The sequence below is a fragment of the Lottia gigantea genome (genome assembly GCF_000327385.1).
Source record: "Lottia gigantea unplaced genomic scaffold LOTGIsca_42, whole genome shotgun sequence".
In the NCBI taxonomy this organism is placed as follows: Eukaryota; Metazoa; Mollusca; class Gastropoda; family Lottiidae; genus Lottia; species Lottia gigantea.
This window is the reverse complement of record NW_008709463.1, coordinates 2,047,818-2,063,611: the sequence shown is the minus strand read 5'-3', so window position 1 is coordinate 2,063,611 and position 15,794 is coordinate 2,047,818. Positions and strand designations below refer to the sequence as shown.

At 34.0% G+C, this 15,794-nt stretch overlaps 2 protein-coding genes across 2 annotated transcripts; both read right to left on the bottom strand.

Annotated features, from left to right (window-relative positions):
* Positions 1 to 286: 286 nt before the first annotated feature.
* On the bottom strand, positions 287 to 3,080 carry LOTGIDRAFT_233737 (hypothetical protein; the record flags this gene model as incomplete). Its single annotated transcript, XM_009060446.1, has 1 exon — positions 287 to 3,080. One exon carries the CDS (start codon positions 3,078 to 3,080, stop codon positions 2,064 to 2,066), a length of 1,017 nt encoding a protein of 338 aa, XP_009058694.1. The 3' UTR covers positions 287 to 2,063.
* A 12,121-nt stretch (positions 3,081 to 15,201) lies between these two features.
* Positions 15,202 to 15,546, bottom strand: LOTGIDRAFT_122839 (hypothetical protein; the record flags this gene model as incomplete). The annotated part of the gene is made up of 1 exon (XM_009060445.1): positions 15,202 to 15,546. A coding segment is annotated over one exon (345 nt), but the record flags the coding sequence as incomplete, so codon positions are not given.
* Positions 15,547 to 15,794: the final 248 nt, after the last annotated feature.

The window sequence follows — 15,794 nt, the reverse complement described above, 5'->3', positions numbered from 1 at the left end:
CTCTTCTAATTTAGCAAATTAAGAATTAATTATGACATGTGAGACAAACTGGTATTTTTCCAAGTCACCTCTACTTTCTTTTCATATAAGTATAATGATTTTCATATTCATATATGAAAATAAGGGAACCCATCTTTACCGTTCTACGGTTTGCTGAGAGATAAGAAATAAGATGTAAACGCCCTATGTTGTTTTACGTGTAGTCACTTTTGCTCTTCTATAATTGGGCAATAGAAATGGGCTAAGGGTAGAAATTCAGCCATAAATTAAACACCAATTCACAAATCTACATAATCTTTATTATAAGGCACTGATTAAAACAAACTTTCATTCCTAATAATATTACTATGCTAACAATGATGAAAGCCGATGATATTCTCAGTATGACCTATTTCAATCTGAATGACATATCACTATTCGGTATGACTTGTCACTATCCATTACAACATATGACCTTTGATTCCGACATATCACTCTCCGGTAGATATATCACTATCCGGTATGATATGTCACTATCCGGTATGACATATCACTAATAGGTATGATATATCACTATCCGATATGACATATCACTATCCGGTATGACATATCACCATCCGGCTAGACATATCACTACCCGGTTAGACATATCACCATTCGGCTAGACATATCACTATCCGGTGTGACATATCACTATCCGGTGTGACTTGTCACTATCCGGTATGACTTGTCACTATGCATTACGACATATGACTGTTGATTCTGACTTATCACTCTCCGATAGACATATCACTATCCGGTATGACATATCACTAGCCTGTAAGACACATCACAATCAGTTATGACATTTCATTATCCATCATGGCAAATGGCTATCGATTATGACATATCACTATCCGGTTAGATATATCACTATCCGGCTAGGGTTATCACTATCCGGTTAAGACATATCACTATCCGGTTAGACATATCACTATCCGGTTAGAAATATCACTATCCGTTATATGTGATATGTTATATGTTTACATATTTCTTGTAACACAATCACCAAAACTATTCAAACTGTCAGCGAACGAACCACAAACTCTTCTATTATATATATTTTACTATACAAGAAAATTGTGTTCAATCGCCGGAAGTTTGAAATCTCTCAGAGGCATTAAAAATACATTTCTTATAGATACAGTACTCTTTTATCCTTTACACTGAACATCTGAAGTTAAACACAAAAATAGAATGTTCGATGCATGTTGAAATAGAGCGTGATGGAACACTAAGTATGGTTTCTAGTTTCATGTGATTTCTATATGAGGAAGCCCATATGACAAATCATGCATGTTTTAAAAAAAGTTCTGTAGCTCGTCTATTAATGAGCCGGTTTGACATAGCGTTTGATGAAGATATACAATCTTAATACATAATAATATATACAATAAATACTGTGTTATAATTACTCAGGTTATGCTGTTCCTTATATTTGTATATTATATACAGTGAAACCCTTCCGAACAACATCTACTGCAAACCGACATACCCTATAAACTTACATTTTTGAAAAGTCTCGACCGTATCACTATATAATCAATATTTATAATCTATATCGATGTCCATTGTTTTAATGATTGAAAATTACTCTGTTGACATCAACTAACGCTTTTGTGGACCGACATTTGATTGGGAATTTAAACCTGTTTGGGTAGCCTATACACAATAGGTTTGGTTAAAGTAATTCCAATTGATAGCTTCCAGAACGCCAAGTTTCATGGTTTTTTTTATCTAAATATAAGACAATTTTCTTTTCAAGCACACGTCTGTGTATTTCTTCATCTAAAAAAAATCCAAAGGTTATCCATATTGTTGGTGTGTCAAAATGTTTCAAAGATCACACATAAATCAAGCACTTTAGTCATAAATATCAAGAACATAGATCAAGCACATTGGTTTTACCGATGAAAATAGGAAAATAGAACCCCATCACAGTGGTTTGTTTCTACGACCACGAAATATATCCAACACAATTTTTTTTATATTGTTTGACACTCATGCATCCCCAAAACAAAATAAAGACCTACTATAACACTGGATCAGAGACTTATATCCAATTCACGAGCTCCTTCTGATTGGGTGCGTTTCTTTTTACCTTTTGCTCCTGACATAGCCAGATGAAGAACAACTCCCATCACAACTAGAACAGTAACTAAAATCCCAAATAGACTTAACAACATTGAAATCTGAGTACGGCGCTCACCTTTTTTCATTTTACCATCACGAAAAGCTTGAGCAGCAACTAAGGAACAATAAATAGCCAATGCTCCCAGCGGCAGATTGAAACAACATGTGACCACAAATGCGACTGCTATATTTGTGTTAGGTATGGCCCTCGGTATGTCCTCGGCCTCAACGGGGGAAGTCTTTTCTACTGTGACCTTAGTTTCATTTCGTTTTGGCACGGCAACAACTGTTGTAGCAATTTCCTCTGTATTTTGATAAGTAGGTGAAGCCGTCTTCGACTTAGCTTCCTTTTTACGTGTTTTGTCAACCTTTGCATAAATTTCGTTCGGATTCACAACTTGATCAGCAGCATTTGGTTTCGGCATCATCACATGGGATCGCCCAGCACTCGTAATCACCGGTACTTCGCGAGTTCGGTTTTGCCAGTTGTCTCCCCTATTGCTTGGCGTGTTTGCATATATCACCGGTTGTTGGAGTATACGCGTTTCGTTCGAAGAACAGTGGATTGGATGCAGTGGCTGATCAGCACGGTTTGGTGGTAGGTTAACCTGGTGATATGGCACGGATGGTACATTCTGCATAGGAATATCACAGATAGGATAAGAGTTGACGTTAAATTTGGCTGGGAACTGAGAAGGTGGCGGCGGCAAATGGTGACTTTTGCTGTCAATACAACAAACGGGCGTCGTGGCCAAAGATGTATTGGTAGAATTGGTCGGTTCATCGTAATAATCATCGCTCGAAGTGTTATCAGTCGTATTCGCAACTATATCAGGTGTATTACTGCGACTACTTAACCGTCCACTTTTCTCATGGGCAGGTCGCCCATCCCGTTTTTCTGGGGACGGGGAAGTTTTAAATTTTTCCATCTCCTATCTACCACTTCTATTCTTCCTCATTGTCTCCAATCTGTAATATAAAACAATATTAAATTATTTTCATTGTTTAATTACATGAAATTCACAGGCACTGATCTCCCTTAGGGCTGTTAATATGTATCAGTGTCATGTTTCTCAAAAACTTAATTGTGTTTTGTCAATATATATTTTAATACTTTCGGCAAATTCTTAGTCGAAAGTCCAAAGACTTTTGAGAACAGGAAAGCAGGTTTGTTGAAACCTACGGAGTGCACATTATAGAACAGTGGTCTCAACCTGTTTTTGTATGTGTTCCCAAATCGAATCAGCATGAATCTATAATCTATATCTATAATTGGATACCAGGCACGTTCTCACATAGTTTGATAGTAATAATTCTCTGAGTACTTCTAGATAATGTTAATTTAGACTGTGTATAGTCCAGTCATCATATTATGAGATGTTGTATATATTGTAGTTGGAAAGTTTTTATTTTTCACAGCATGTGACTGGCTGTGACACATCAAATGTCCTCACAGGACCACCCTTTTCTCTCTATCTACAAGTACTTGAAACTTTATTTGCATTGATTTCTCATAATTTTCTATATACTTGCCCATTATGACGTCACTATCTCAACTACCATACAACGGATTAGACAAAAATGGTTCTTGTAGAAGCTTGATTGATAATCATACAAAAGTCAACACCAATATTTTGATGAGCTTTGAACCAATGTTTTCCAAAATGAAAATTATCATTAGTTCCTGTAATTCCTAAGAACTAACCCAAATACCAATTCCAGATACAACAGACACCTGTTCAGAACAAAATGATTCTAATGGAAACCAAACCAACCCTTTCAAATTGTTGCAAGCTCTGAAACTAATCATTTCATCAGCTTATCATTTCCCGATTGAATTTTAACCAGGTTTATTATAGATAGTGTCATTGATGTGGAAAAAGACAGGCCAGACAGAATGATGTGCCAGACGTTAATAAACTATACAAAGTTTTGGCAAGGGTATAAACGGCCAGTGTAAAATCAATCACCTATTGATAACTTGTCTAAAGTAAGAAAGTAATCATACTATGTGAAAATTTGGCACAGCCATACTATCGAACCTAGAGCTACCAAAGGGACAGCTTTTCGTGTATCGTTCTCTTATTTTGATAAATAGGTCTAGACATAAAAGTGAAACACTGATCTGTATCCGAATCCTTATCTTTGATGTCTCTCATTTCCAGGGTAAAAATTAATTTAGTTCGAGTTTCCTAAAGATATCCTCTCCCTTGAGCTATGACCAAATGCTTATATTGTCGCATATAGGTTCAAAATGGACCAACTCGCTCTGCTTTTAGTTGGCTTTTTTCTAAATTACAGGGAGAAAATTGACATATACCAATCAAAACTATTATTCAAATCACATGAAGAAAACTGACGTACACCTATCACAAATGGAAAACTGGAATTAACCTATCAAAACCATTATTTAGATCACAATGCGAAAACTGATATATACCTATTAAAACTATTATTTAACATAACATATAAATCGACCACCTCGTTTAGTAGGGACAAACCACTCCACTGGTCCTGCTTCAATTTTCAATTTTATCTACCACATTCGTGACATGACTATTTTTAGAATTATAAAATGAAGATGAACCAACTGCTGTAGAAGAAGAAGATAAGTTAAATGATGAAGAAGAAGCTAGATCACTGGATTGCTGCAATGATGTAGGATATAGTCCTAATGTTTTATCACGAAGTCCTATTAAATAATCGTCACTACACATAATAGTCACAAGGAGAAAACTGATATTTACCTATCAAATCTATTATTCAGATCATAAGGAGAAAACTGATATATACCTATCAAATCTATTATTCAGATCATAAGGAGAAAACTGGCATATACCTATCAAATCTATTATTCAGATCATAAGGAGAAAACTGGCATATACCTATCAAAACTATTATTCAGATCATAAGGAGAAAATTGATATATTCCTATCAAAACTATTATTCAGATCACAAGGAGAAAATTGATATATTCCTATCAAAACTATTATTTAAATAACAAGGGGAAAACTGACATATACCTATCAAAACTATTATTCAAATCACAAGGAGAAAATTGATATATACCTATCAAAACGATTATTCAAATCACAAGGGGAAAACTGAGATATACATATCAAAACTATTATTCAAATGACAAGAGAAAATTGACATATACCTATTAAAACTATTATTCATATCATAAGGAGAAAACTGACATATACCTATCAAAATTATTATTCAAATAACAAGGAGAAAATTGACATATACCTATCAAAACTATTATTCATATCACAAGGAGAAAACTGACATATACCTATTAAAACTATTATTCATATCACAAGAAGAAAACTGACATATACCTATTAAAACTATTATTCAGATCACAAGGAGAAAACTGACATATACCTATCAAAACTATTATTCATATCACAAGGAGAAAACTGACATATACCATCAAAACTATTATTCAAATAACAAGGAGAAAATTGACATATACCTATCAAAACTATTATTCAAATAACAAAGGAGGAAACTGACATATACCTATCAAAACTATTATTCATATCACAAGGAAAAAACTGACATTTACCTATCAAAATTATTATTCATATCACAACGGTGAAAAACCGTTCAAGACCAATATTAAGATCATGAAATTGACATATAAATAAATTGACAGTCAAAATTATTGCAATTAGGAAAACAATGGTTTATATGTATACAAGGAATAGTTTGGGTTATAATTATGCATATACATGTAATGTGTGCAATCAACTTGATGATGCTCCACAAGAGATAAGCATGCAGTATCTATACTTGATTCACTGGATATAACAGACAACTTTTGAATCAATTTCCTCATCGACATCCTTTCAAATATAACAAACAAGCTTTTCGATATCCGCCAAGCTCCTTTCATTAAAATAAACTACATGTAACCTTTCGAGAGAAGCAGCTCAAGACTAATTCATCTTGTTAAAGTAATAGAAACCGACAAGAGTGGAAAGGTTTTCCGATTCGCCATTCAAATCGATGGGATGTATTATAGAAGAGTAAAAAAAAGTCTGAGTGTAAAGACGAGGCAATCACCTCGGTATATTAAACATTGGTTTAATACGGATGTCAAAATGGAAATATTAAAGTTAGAATACTGTTATTTTTAATCTCGAATACGTGTGTGTTTGACCCCAGTTATAATTAGTCTATGTGTCAAATGAAAATTTCAACGCTCATTTATAGCAGAACACACGTGAATGATTCGTCACTCGAAAGTTATATATGGAATGATTGGACTGAATATAGCATCAATTTCCATCTGATTAACGTATACAACTCTTGAAATATATCAATTTAAATAAAACTTGTCTGAAGAATGTATATGGGGGAGGTGTCGAATCCCAATTCATATTGTATAAAAATACTCTTTAATTGTTACGAATTGAAACTAATATCTGTGTTAGAACACCTTCCCTTATTTAAAAATAGATGATACCAGAGCTTTAATCACTCGAAATGACGGGTTGCCCATATTCCCTATATTCTCATATTAATCACTAGTAATGAGCAGGTTCAGAACATCAAAACAAAAACAGAAATGGTAGATACGTGATATCATGAATATGTATTACCGCGGTCCCTAATACGAGGTTTAACTGCTTACGTTAAACACGGTAGTGTGTAATAATTTCGGAGACGATCAACAATATGTTTTATTCCATTCTCTAATACATGTACCTTTATTTGGATTTCAAATATTAACTGACGGTACAGAAATGCAGTGTTGTGAATTTGCCCTAAGGATTAATTTAGTACACGACAGATGTACATTAACGACATGCCTTCCCATTGTGACCAGCCAATCTGATTCAATAGGTGACGTGGTGAACCTGTTATTGTTATGAGAACATTATGATCAGTCTATGTATACCCATTATGAGGATAGTAACACCCCTAGTTTAACACTTACAGGCGAAATAGTCCCTTAAGTACTAACTTTATTTATCGAGAGCTCTATTCCACTCACAGAGATGTATTTCCAAAATGAAAATCCGACGATAATCAACTTGTTCTTTAAATGCAATCCAGTGGCCGAACTACATGAGTTGGGGACCTTGGACTTCAGTGAGTTGAGGACACTCTCCGGGGATTTGTTTTTAAAGGGGAACAGTCGGCGGTTTCGGGGATTGATTTTGGTCTTTATTGTGCTTTATTAGTCTTAAGAAGTACTAAAAGGCACGAAAATCGCATAATCCCTTCAAATATACCTCGAACTGGAAATTTCACTGTATATTCCTAAATATGTGTTTTCTATATATGGCATAGTCTTACTAAAATTCGAGTCTAATTTTTAACTTTCAAAGGTGAATAATTATGGATACACACGTAATGTGTCAAAAACGCAAGTGTCTCTTTACATTTCTTCGGTAACAATTCTTCAAATACAAATCATGCCCAACAAATGTTGCTTAACATTTCACCAAATACATTTCTCGAATATCAAACAGCGCCATCATTGTGAAACTCCATTGCTTACTTCAAGTATCTGATCAAACATGAAGTTGTAATCGACATAGCTATGATTATCTTAGTCTCTTACTTTGGGCGTAAAGTAGCCTACTACAAATATTTAGACCAATAAGACACTGTAAATACATCGTGAACAAGAGCGATAAACCAAGTAATTTTATTACCTTCCCCTGATTAAGGTCATCAGAGTTCTAGCGCTGATTAACCCTAAGTTTCCTCTGGTCTTATTATTAGATCACACTGAAGATAATGTCTTCCGCCTTTACAACTTATTCCTGGCTATATATAGCTAATTCAAGATGTCTCCTTGTATTTAATGGATATTTATATAATTCCCCGTCCAGTAACAAGATTACATCACTAACAGTAAACTATGTCACAGAAACAACGATTTTAAGGATTCATCTTCCTTCTGGTGGCTCAGTGAGTTAAACGCTTGCTCACTAACCTGAAGGTCCAGGGTTCCATCCCGACATAGGTTGAGATAATAACTTCGGATAAGTAGGCCAGCGCTGCTGTCCTGGTAAATTTCCCTCATTGCACACTGCATGGCGTTGTCAGTCTTCATTAGCCCATGAGGTGAAGAAAAGTAGGACTTTAAAACTCAATTTTATTTTTCAGGTTTAATGACGTTTTCTAGCTCTTTTTTTATATGTATCGGGCCAAAAACTGCTAAGAATATAATTGTAATCTCTACGTCTTAAAAAAGCTTAATTTTAGTTACAAAAACCACAGACGTCTGAATGAAAATTTGAATCATGTTCCCGATACACATAAAAAGTTTAGAGACCCTCTTTATAACTAACTCTCTGCAACAGCGGAATAAACACCTCTTGATTAGGAAAGGAGAGATATTTAGCATAATTATAGGAATCAAAGAGATAACACTTACGTGTGTCTTTGTTTTAGTATTGGTCTTTGACTACCGATTGACAATTCCAATGGGAACTTGTTAAACGAAGGTTAAGTCAACAGAAACTCTAGCAATCAGCAAAGAGAACAAATTGACCGTTTGTTCCTTATTGGTGTGAGTTAATGCAAACGATTTTATATCATAGCAAAAGGCTTAATGTGTATATACAATAGAAGGAAGAGCAAATTAATTCCAAAATAATTATGTCATCCAATCACATGAAGAAGAATATTGTATAACAATGTAAAAGAAAACAAAGAATACCAACATATACAAAATAATCTTAAGAAACATCGTGATAAAGAAAAATAATGGAAAAAATTTCAGACGCCAGTTCTACCTAAGCTGTGTTATAATTTGAAATGAAAACTAATGACAAACATAATGTAGAAATCAATAAGGCTTGGTGTGTATAGCTGCTATATCTCGTATTATTATATCAACGTGCACTTTTTATTTTTATGATATTAAAGAGAAGCGGTAGTCGGGTTCGCTTTGTCCAATAGTGCTATATTTAAACTATTCATAGGTTTATTCTAATGGCCATTGCGTTTTTATCAATAGAAGGAGAACTGGACAGCGGATTAGAATTCTGGTTAGTGACATGGGAAGCTGAAATGGAGTTCTTCCAACTAATGAACGTGATATTTAGACGACTGCATCTCTCGAGATTCCATTAATTATAACAGTCATATAAATAAATCTTCTTATTTATGACGTTACGAAGGAAACAGACACAAAAAACTAAGCGGAATGTGCAATAACCAAAAAAGGTTGAAGGGTGAACATGCGTTTCGAAACAAAAAAGGGGAAGGGAGGATGGCCCTGCTAGGCCAACGCCAATGGTTATCAGATGTTATGAAAGCCTAAGCGTGCTCTGCCTGGCAAGCCGTCACGCCACGTTATTGTGGTAAAGATTTCACCTACAGTGAAACCCCTCTTAACCGACAGGCCGTCGGACCACCGTGAAATGCCGGTTTTGAGTGTAATAACACTTTTTATATTTAAACATTTCCCTATCATAATTAATATACAAGTTCATTTGCTGCTACCTATGTCTTTGCAAACTGTTACTTTGGACTCGTTTTGCTCTTCGAATAGTTATTACTTAAGTTATTTGTAGAAGAACCCGTGGATTGCAAGAAGCGTGACTTTACCCATCTTTAAATCTTTTCTGTGTTCGATCTAAAATATAGAATAATAGCTATCATAAATAACCCAATAATCATAGCTTTGATTTGAGAAAATTGAGAAGTAGAAAATGGGTTTTACAGTATTTGGCTTGAATATCTTTTTAATCGGGTTATTTTATTCTCAACGATTTTCAAGATGCAACATATTGACCTATCTCATTATACAGCAACTTATATCACAGTATGTCATCTTTATAATTATGGCAAATAGAAATAAATGAACGGGATGTTGTTTAAAGTCCTACTTTTCAGCATTCTATTGGGCAAATCAAAACTAACTAAACGTTCTACACAGCGGCGGAGCCAAGGGGTGGGGGGATAGAGTGGGCAGCCGCCCCCCTTCGCAGCCCCAAAAGCAAGTCATAACTAGGTGAGAAATTCGGTTAATTTGAGATTGGTCCCCCTCGGACATAAACCTGGCCTGCGCCAATGGTTCTACAGTTATGTACGGTGACCTGTAAACATCACATGGGGTACTGTTCAGACCGCTTACAAAGTTTCAAATTATATTTATTTAAAACATCAACAGTGGATTCGGACCTCTGTCGACTGTACATACAATTCATTTGATCAGTTGAAGTTTGCCTATGGTAGTTGAGAGGATACCACGCGCTTCTATATGAATAAAAAAAATCATAAGATATTGCATGGCGACCATACTTCACACAAAATTGAACGAGGACCTGGTTTATAAACCTTTTAGAAGACTCTTCATACACTTTTATACATTTCGACGGTCCCATCTGATACCCCCTCATACATATAAATTGCATGTTTCTATCGATAATATCACAACTTCTCAATTAGCACTAACAACTGAAGTTTAATTGGTAATATTTATGGAGCTACGCCATGCCTGTCAGCCAGTGATGAACTCTAGGAGTTGTGTGAAGAGTGTTTTTACCTCATATAATGATTGTTTATAAATCAAATTAGATACGTTATTTAATAACCATAGCGTATCTTATCATACATTTCTTTTATAGCTTAATAATTAGATTAACTATTTGCAATTGCCTGTTGATTTTATACACAGTTTCTATATAAAAAAGAGAAGAATTTTGGGCGTAGAATCTGTTAAAATATGAACAAATAGTTTTATCTGGGGGCGGAGAGGTGTATACAATCAAGGCCAACGATCTACGACCGGGGGAAGTGTGATGTGGGCTGAAATTGTTTAAGATTTAAAACTCAGTATGAGTTCTTCTTTTAGCTATCTTCTATCCTGTGATAATAAAGACAGCCATCGTCAAACAATTATTAAAAGAAAAGTTTGCCTCCAAACTGTTGATGTTAGAATAAAACATTAGATTTCCTGTAGGTGTGACTTAATTGATGTCAGAACAAAACTTAAGATTACCTGTAGGTGTAACCTAATTGATGTCAGAACAAAACTTAAGATTACCTGTAGATGTAACCTAATTGATATCAAGAAGATTTGAGATTTCCTGTAAGTTATCTTTACAATGTCAAGGTTACTTCGTACTTACACCTGAAATAGTCACCTTTCTCATATCATAGAAGTTTGTAAATGAGACGATTTGATGGGGTTGTGCGTTAGCGAATACAGCCAATCAGAGGCCTTGACAGAAATTTGTGAACACAAATCCATAATATTTACAGTCTTTCTGTTTGACTGTATTGGCAGGCGTACAATCCAATCAAATCACTGCATTCCATGATACAAGAAAGGTTGCATTTAAGGTTAAAAGTACGAAGTTCTTAATAGCTTGACATTGTGAGGATGCCTGTAAGTGTGACCTAGTTGATGTCAGACAGAAAGAATATGATTATGGTCTAGAAGCTATGTATAATATAATAATGTTTATAGAAAATAAGACAGGGACAATACGATATTCTGACGTATACAAGCCTAACTTATCACTTAATTTCCCATGAATAATAATCAGATTAGTCTTCTTACTGACTACAAAATACATCCAAGTCTCAAATGTTATATTATGTATTTATAACCTGGCGTCATTGTCCGCGGTTGTCGTATATGTGCTAGTAATGGCTTATGTTATGGACCTGTAACACATTGACGATTAAGGCAAGCGTATACCCAGCGTATAAATAATTTGTACGCGGTCGTACGTCGAATACATAATGAGCAAGTTTCGTATAAGCTGATCAACTTTTAACCACCCTGTGTATACATCGTAGTAAGAGGAGAACGAATAAACATTTTACTTGCACTAACTTTTCGATGTATGCTGGTATACTTTGGACCTATATGTCGGACATATTTCCATTATATATCCGTGTTTTTCTTTACAATTAACGTATAATGATATTTATGTTATACGGTAGCTGTAAGTTTGGCACGCGTTTAGTAAGTTCTGTGGTTGTCCAAGTTCAGTTTAGCATTGGTTCTTACATTCCACGTATGCGAGATGTATGGGTCATGCACAAAATTTTACCGTACTTCGACGTATACCAGGGTGCTTAAACGTGCTTTCAAACTAAACAAAACCTATCCATAACTTATGTAGACGTATTCGCGTGCTCTAGCCAAATCGTCATGGTGTGATAGCATCTGGTATATCACAATCGTTATATTAGTATGAATTATAAGTATTATTAGTATAAGTTATCATAACGTTCTATATAAGTTTATACTACGTTATGTATACGCGCAATTCGTTGTGAATACGCTATCTGTACGCCACAAAATTAAAAAGGGATACAGAAATTGTTCAGCGTATACCAGCGTTTTAAGGAAATTTTGATACAATGCCTTGCGCTAGCTAAATCGGCAAGGTGTGACTTCTAGAGTCCGTATGGCTAATTTGGTTTATTTGTCATTCCTATCTATTCGACGTCGGTGCAAATTGGATATCTCTCGGAAAATGCAAATCGAAACATGGTCCAGTTTAATGGCTCTGTCATTGGAATTGTCAAATCGGCGCGCCTTTTGTGAGTTCACATGGCTATATGAACATACGCCATTCCAATGAAATCAGAACAGATATATAGGTCAGTGTTACTATACGTCTGACAATTGATTCATACAAAATAATAGTTCTTAGCAGATCTCTCTATCTAGCCACCTTCAGGAATATATGAATGTTATCATTCTATTCATAATATAGTTATATTTAAATCAGTATATTCAGCAATCGGCAAGGGGATTAGTAGCATACAAGACATATAAATAAGGCCGGTACCGGTTTTCTTGGAAGCAAAATGTTAATTTGCTTGGCATTAACTAGCTGTACAGCAATAGACTTGGATGTTGAATTAGATATATTCAGTATAGAGAACCACCATTCAAGAGAAAAGGGACAAAATAACCTAAGGGTAACAGATTGTGCAACAATGTTCTCTCTAGAAAAATACATTGAGGCTCTCTCATCTAAAGAAATAAATCGAGGCCAAATGTACACGAAACTGTGCAGGATAAGAACACTGAATGGTGTTATATTTTGATACTCCAATCAGGTGCAGAAAATTGTCGTAAATTAGCATTTCATTCTTGCCAATTACTAACTTCCTCTGAAACACTATATATTTGTTGGAACATAGGGGATGTTTTTTGAAATTACAATGTCATGGTAACAATCAATGTAACAGAAATAACTATAATTCGTGCTATATCGCTTCATGCTATTGATGTATTGAGTACTATTTTAACAGTGGTATTTCTATATTGCTCTATAATTGACATATCGGACACTATTATGACAGTGGTATTTCTATTTCACTCATCAATTGATGTATTGAGCACTATTTTAACAGTGGTATTTCTATATCGTTCTACAATTGACATATCGGACACTATTATGACAGTGGTATTTCTATTTCACTCATCAATTGATGTATTGAGCACTATTTTAACAGTGGTATTTCTATATCGTTCTACAATTGACATATCGGACACTATTATGACAGTGGTATTTCTATTTCACTCATCAATTGATGTATTGAGCACTATTTAACAGTGGCATTTCCATATCGCCCTAAAATTGATTTATTGATAAATAATTTAACAGTGGTATTTCTATTTCACTGTACAATTGATGTATTGAGCACTATTTTAACAGTGGTATTTCTATTTTACTATACAATTGATACATTGGGCACTATTGTAACAGTGGTATTTCTATATCACTCTATAATTGTATTGAGCACTATTTTAACAGTGGTATTTCTATATCGCTCTACAATTGATGTATTGAGCACTATTTTAACAGTGGTATTTCTATTTCACTCATCAATTGATGTATTGAGCACTATTTTAACAGTGGTATTTCTATTTCACACTACAATTGATGTATTGAGCACTATTTTAACAGTGGTATTTCTATTTTACTATACAATTGATACATTGGGCACTATTTTAACAGTGATATTTCTATATCACTCTACAATTAATGTATTGAGCACTATTTTAACAGTGGTATTTCTATATTACTCTACAATTGATGTATTGAGCACTATTTTAACAGTGGTATTTCTATATTGCTCTACAATTGATGTATTGAGCACTATTTTAACAGTGGTATTTCTATATTACTCTACAATTGATGTATTGAGCTCTATTTTAACAGTGGTATTTCTATATTGCTCTATAATTGATGTATTGCGCACTATTTTAACAGTGGTATTTCTATATCACTCTATAATTGTATTGAGCACTAATTTAACAGTGGTATTTCTATATCGCTCTACAATTGATGTATTGAGCACTATTTTAACAGTGGTATTTCTATTTCACTCATCAATTGATGTATTGAGCACTATTTTAACAGTGGTATTTCTATTTCACTCTACAATTGATGTATTGAGCACTATTTTAACAGTGGTATTTCTATTTTACTCTACAATTGATGTATTGAGCACTATTTTAACAGTGATATTTCTATATCACTCTACAATTAATGTATTGAGCACTATTTTAACAGTGGTATTTCTATATTACTCTACAATTGATGTATTGAGCACTATTTTAACAGTGGTATTTCTATTTCACTCTACAATTGATGTATTGAGCACTATTTTAACAGTGGTATTTCTATTTTACTATACAATTGATACATTGGGCACTATTTTAACAGTGATATTTCTATATCACTCTACAATTAATGTATTGAGCACTATTTTAACAGTGGTATTTCTATATTTCTCTACAATTGATGTATTGAGCTCTATTTTAACAGTGGTATTTCTATTTCACTCTACAATTGATGTATTGAGCACTATTTTAACAGTGGTATTTCTATATCGCCCTAAAATTGATGTATTGAGAAACATTTTAACAGTGGTATTTCTATTTCACTCTACAATTGATGTATTGAGCACTATTTTAACAGAGGTATTTCTATATCACTCTACAATTGATGTATTGAGCACTATTTTAACAGTGGTATTTCTATATCACTCTACAATTGATGTATTGAGCACTATTTTAACAGTGGTATTTCTATTTTACTATACAATTGATACATTGAGCACTATTCTAACAGTGGTATTTCTATATCGCTCTACAATTGATGTATTGAGCGTTATTTTAACAGTGGTATTTCTATATCGCTCTACAATTGATGTATTGAGCGTTATTCTAACAGTGGTATTTCTATATCGCTCTACAATTGATGTATTGAGCGTTATTCTAACAGTGGTATTTCTATATCGCTCTACAATTGATGTATTGAGCACTATTTTAATAGTGGTATTTCTATATCGCTCAACAATTGATGTATTGAGCGTTATTTTAACAGCGGTACTTCTATATAACTCTACAATTGATGTATTAAGCACTATTCTAACAGTGGTATTTCTATATCGCTACACAATTGATATATTGAGCAATATTTTAACAGTGGTATTTCTATATCGCTCTACATATGCTGTATCGAGCACTCATTTTAACCGTTGTATTTCTATATCGCTCTACAATGAATGTATTGAGCAATATTTAACAGTGGTATTTCTATATCGCTCTACATATGCTGTATCGAGCACTATTTTAACTGTGGTATTTCTATATTGCACTACAACTGATGAATGAGCACTATTTTAAC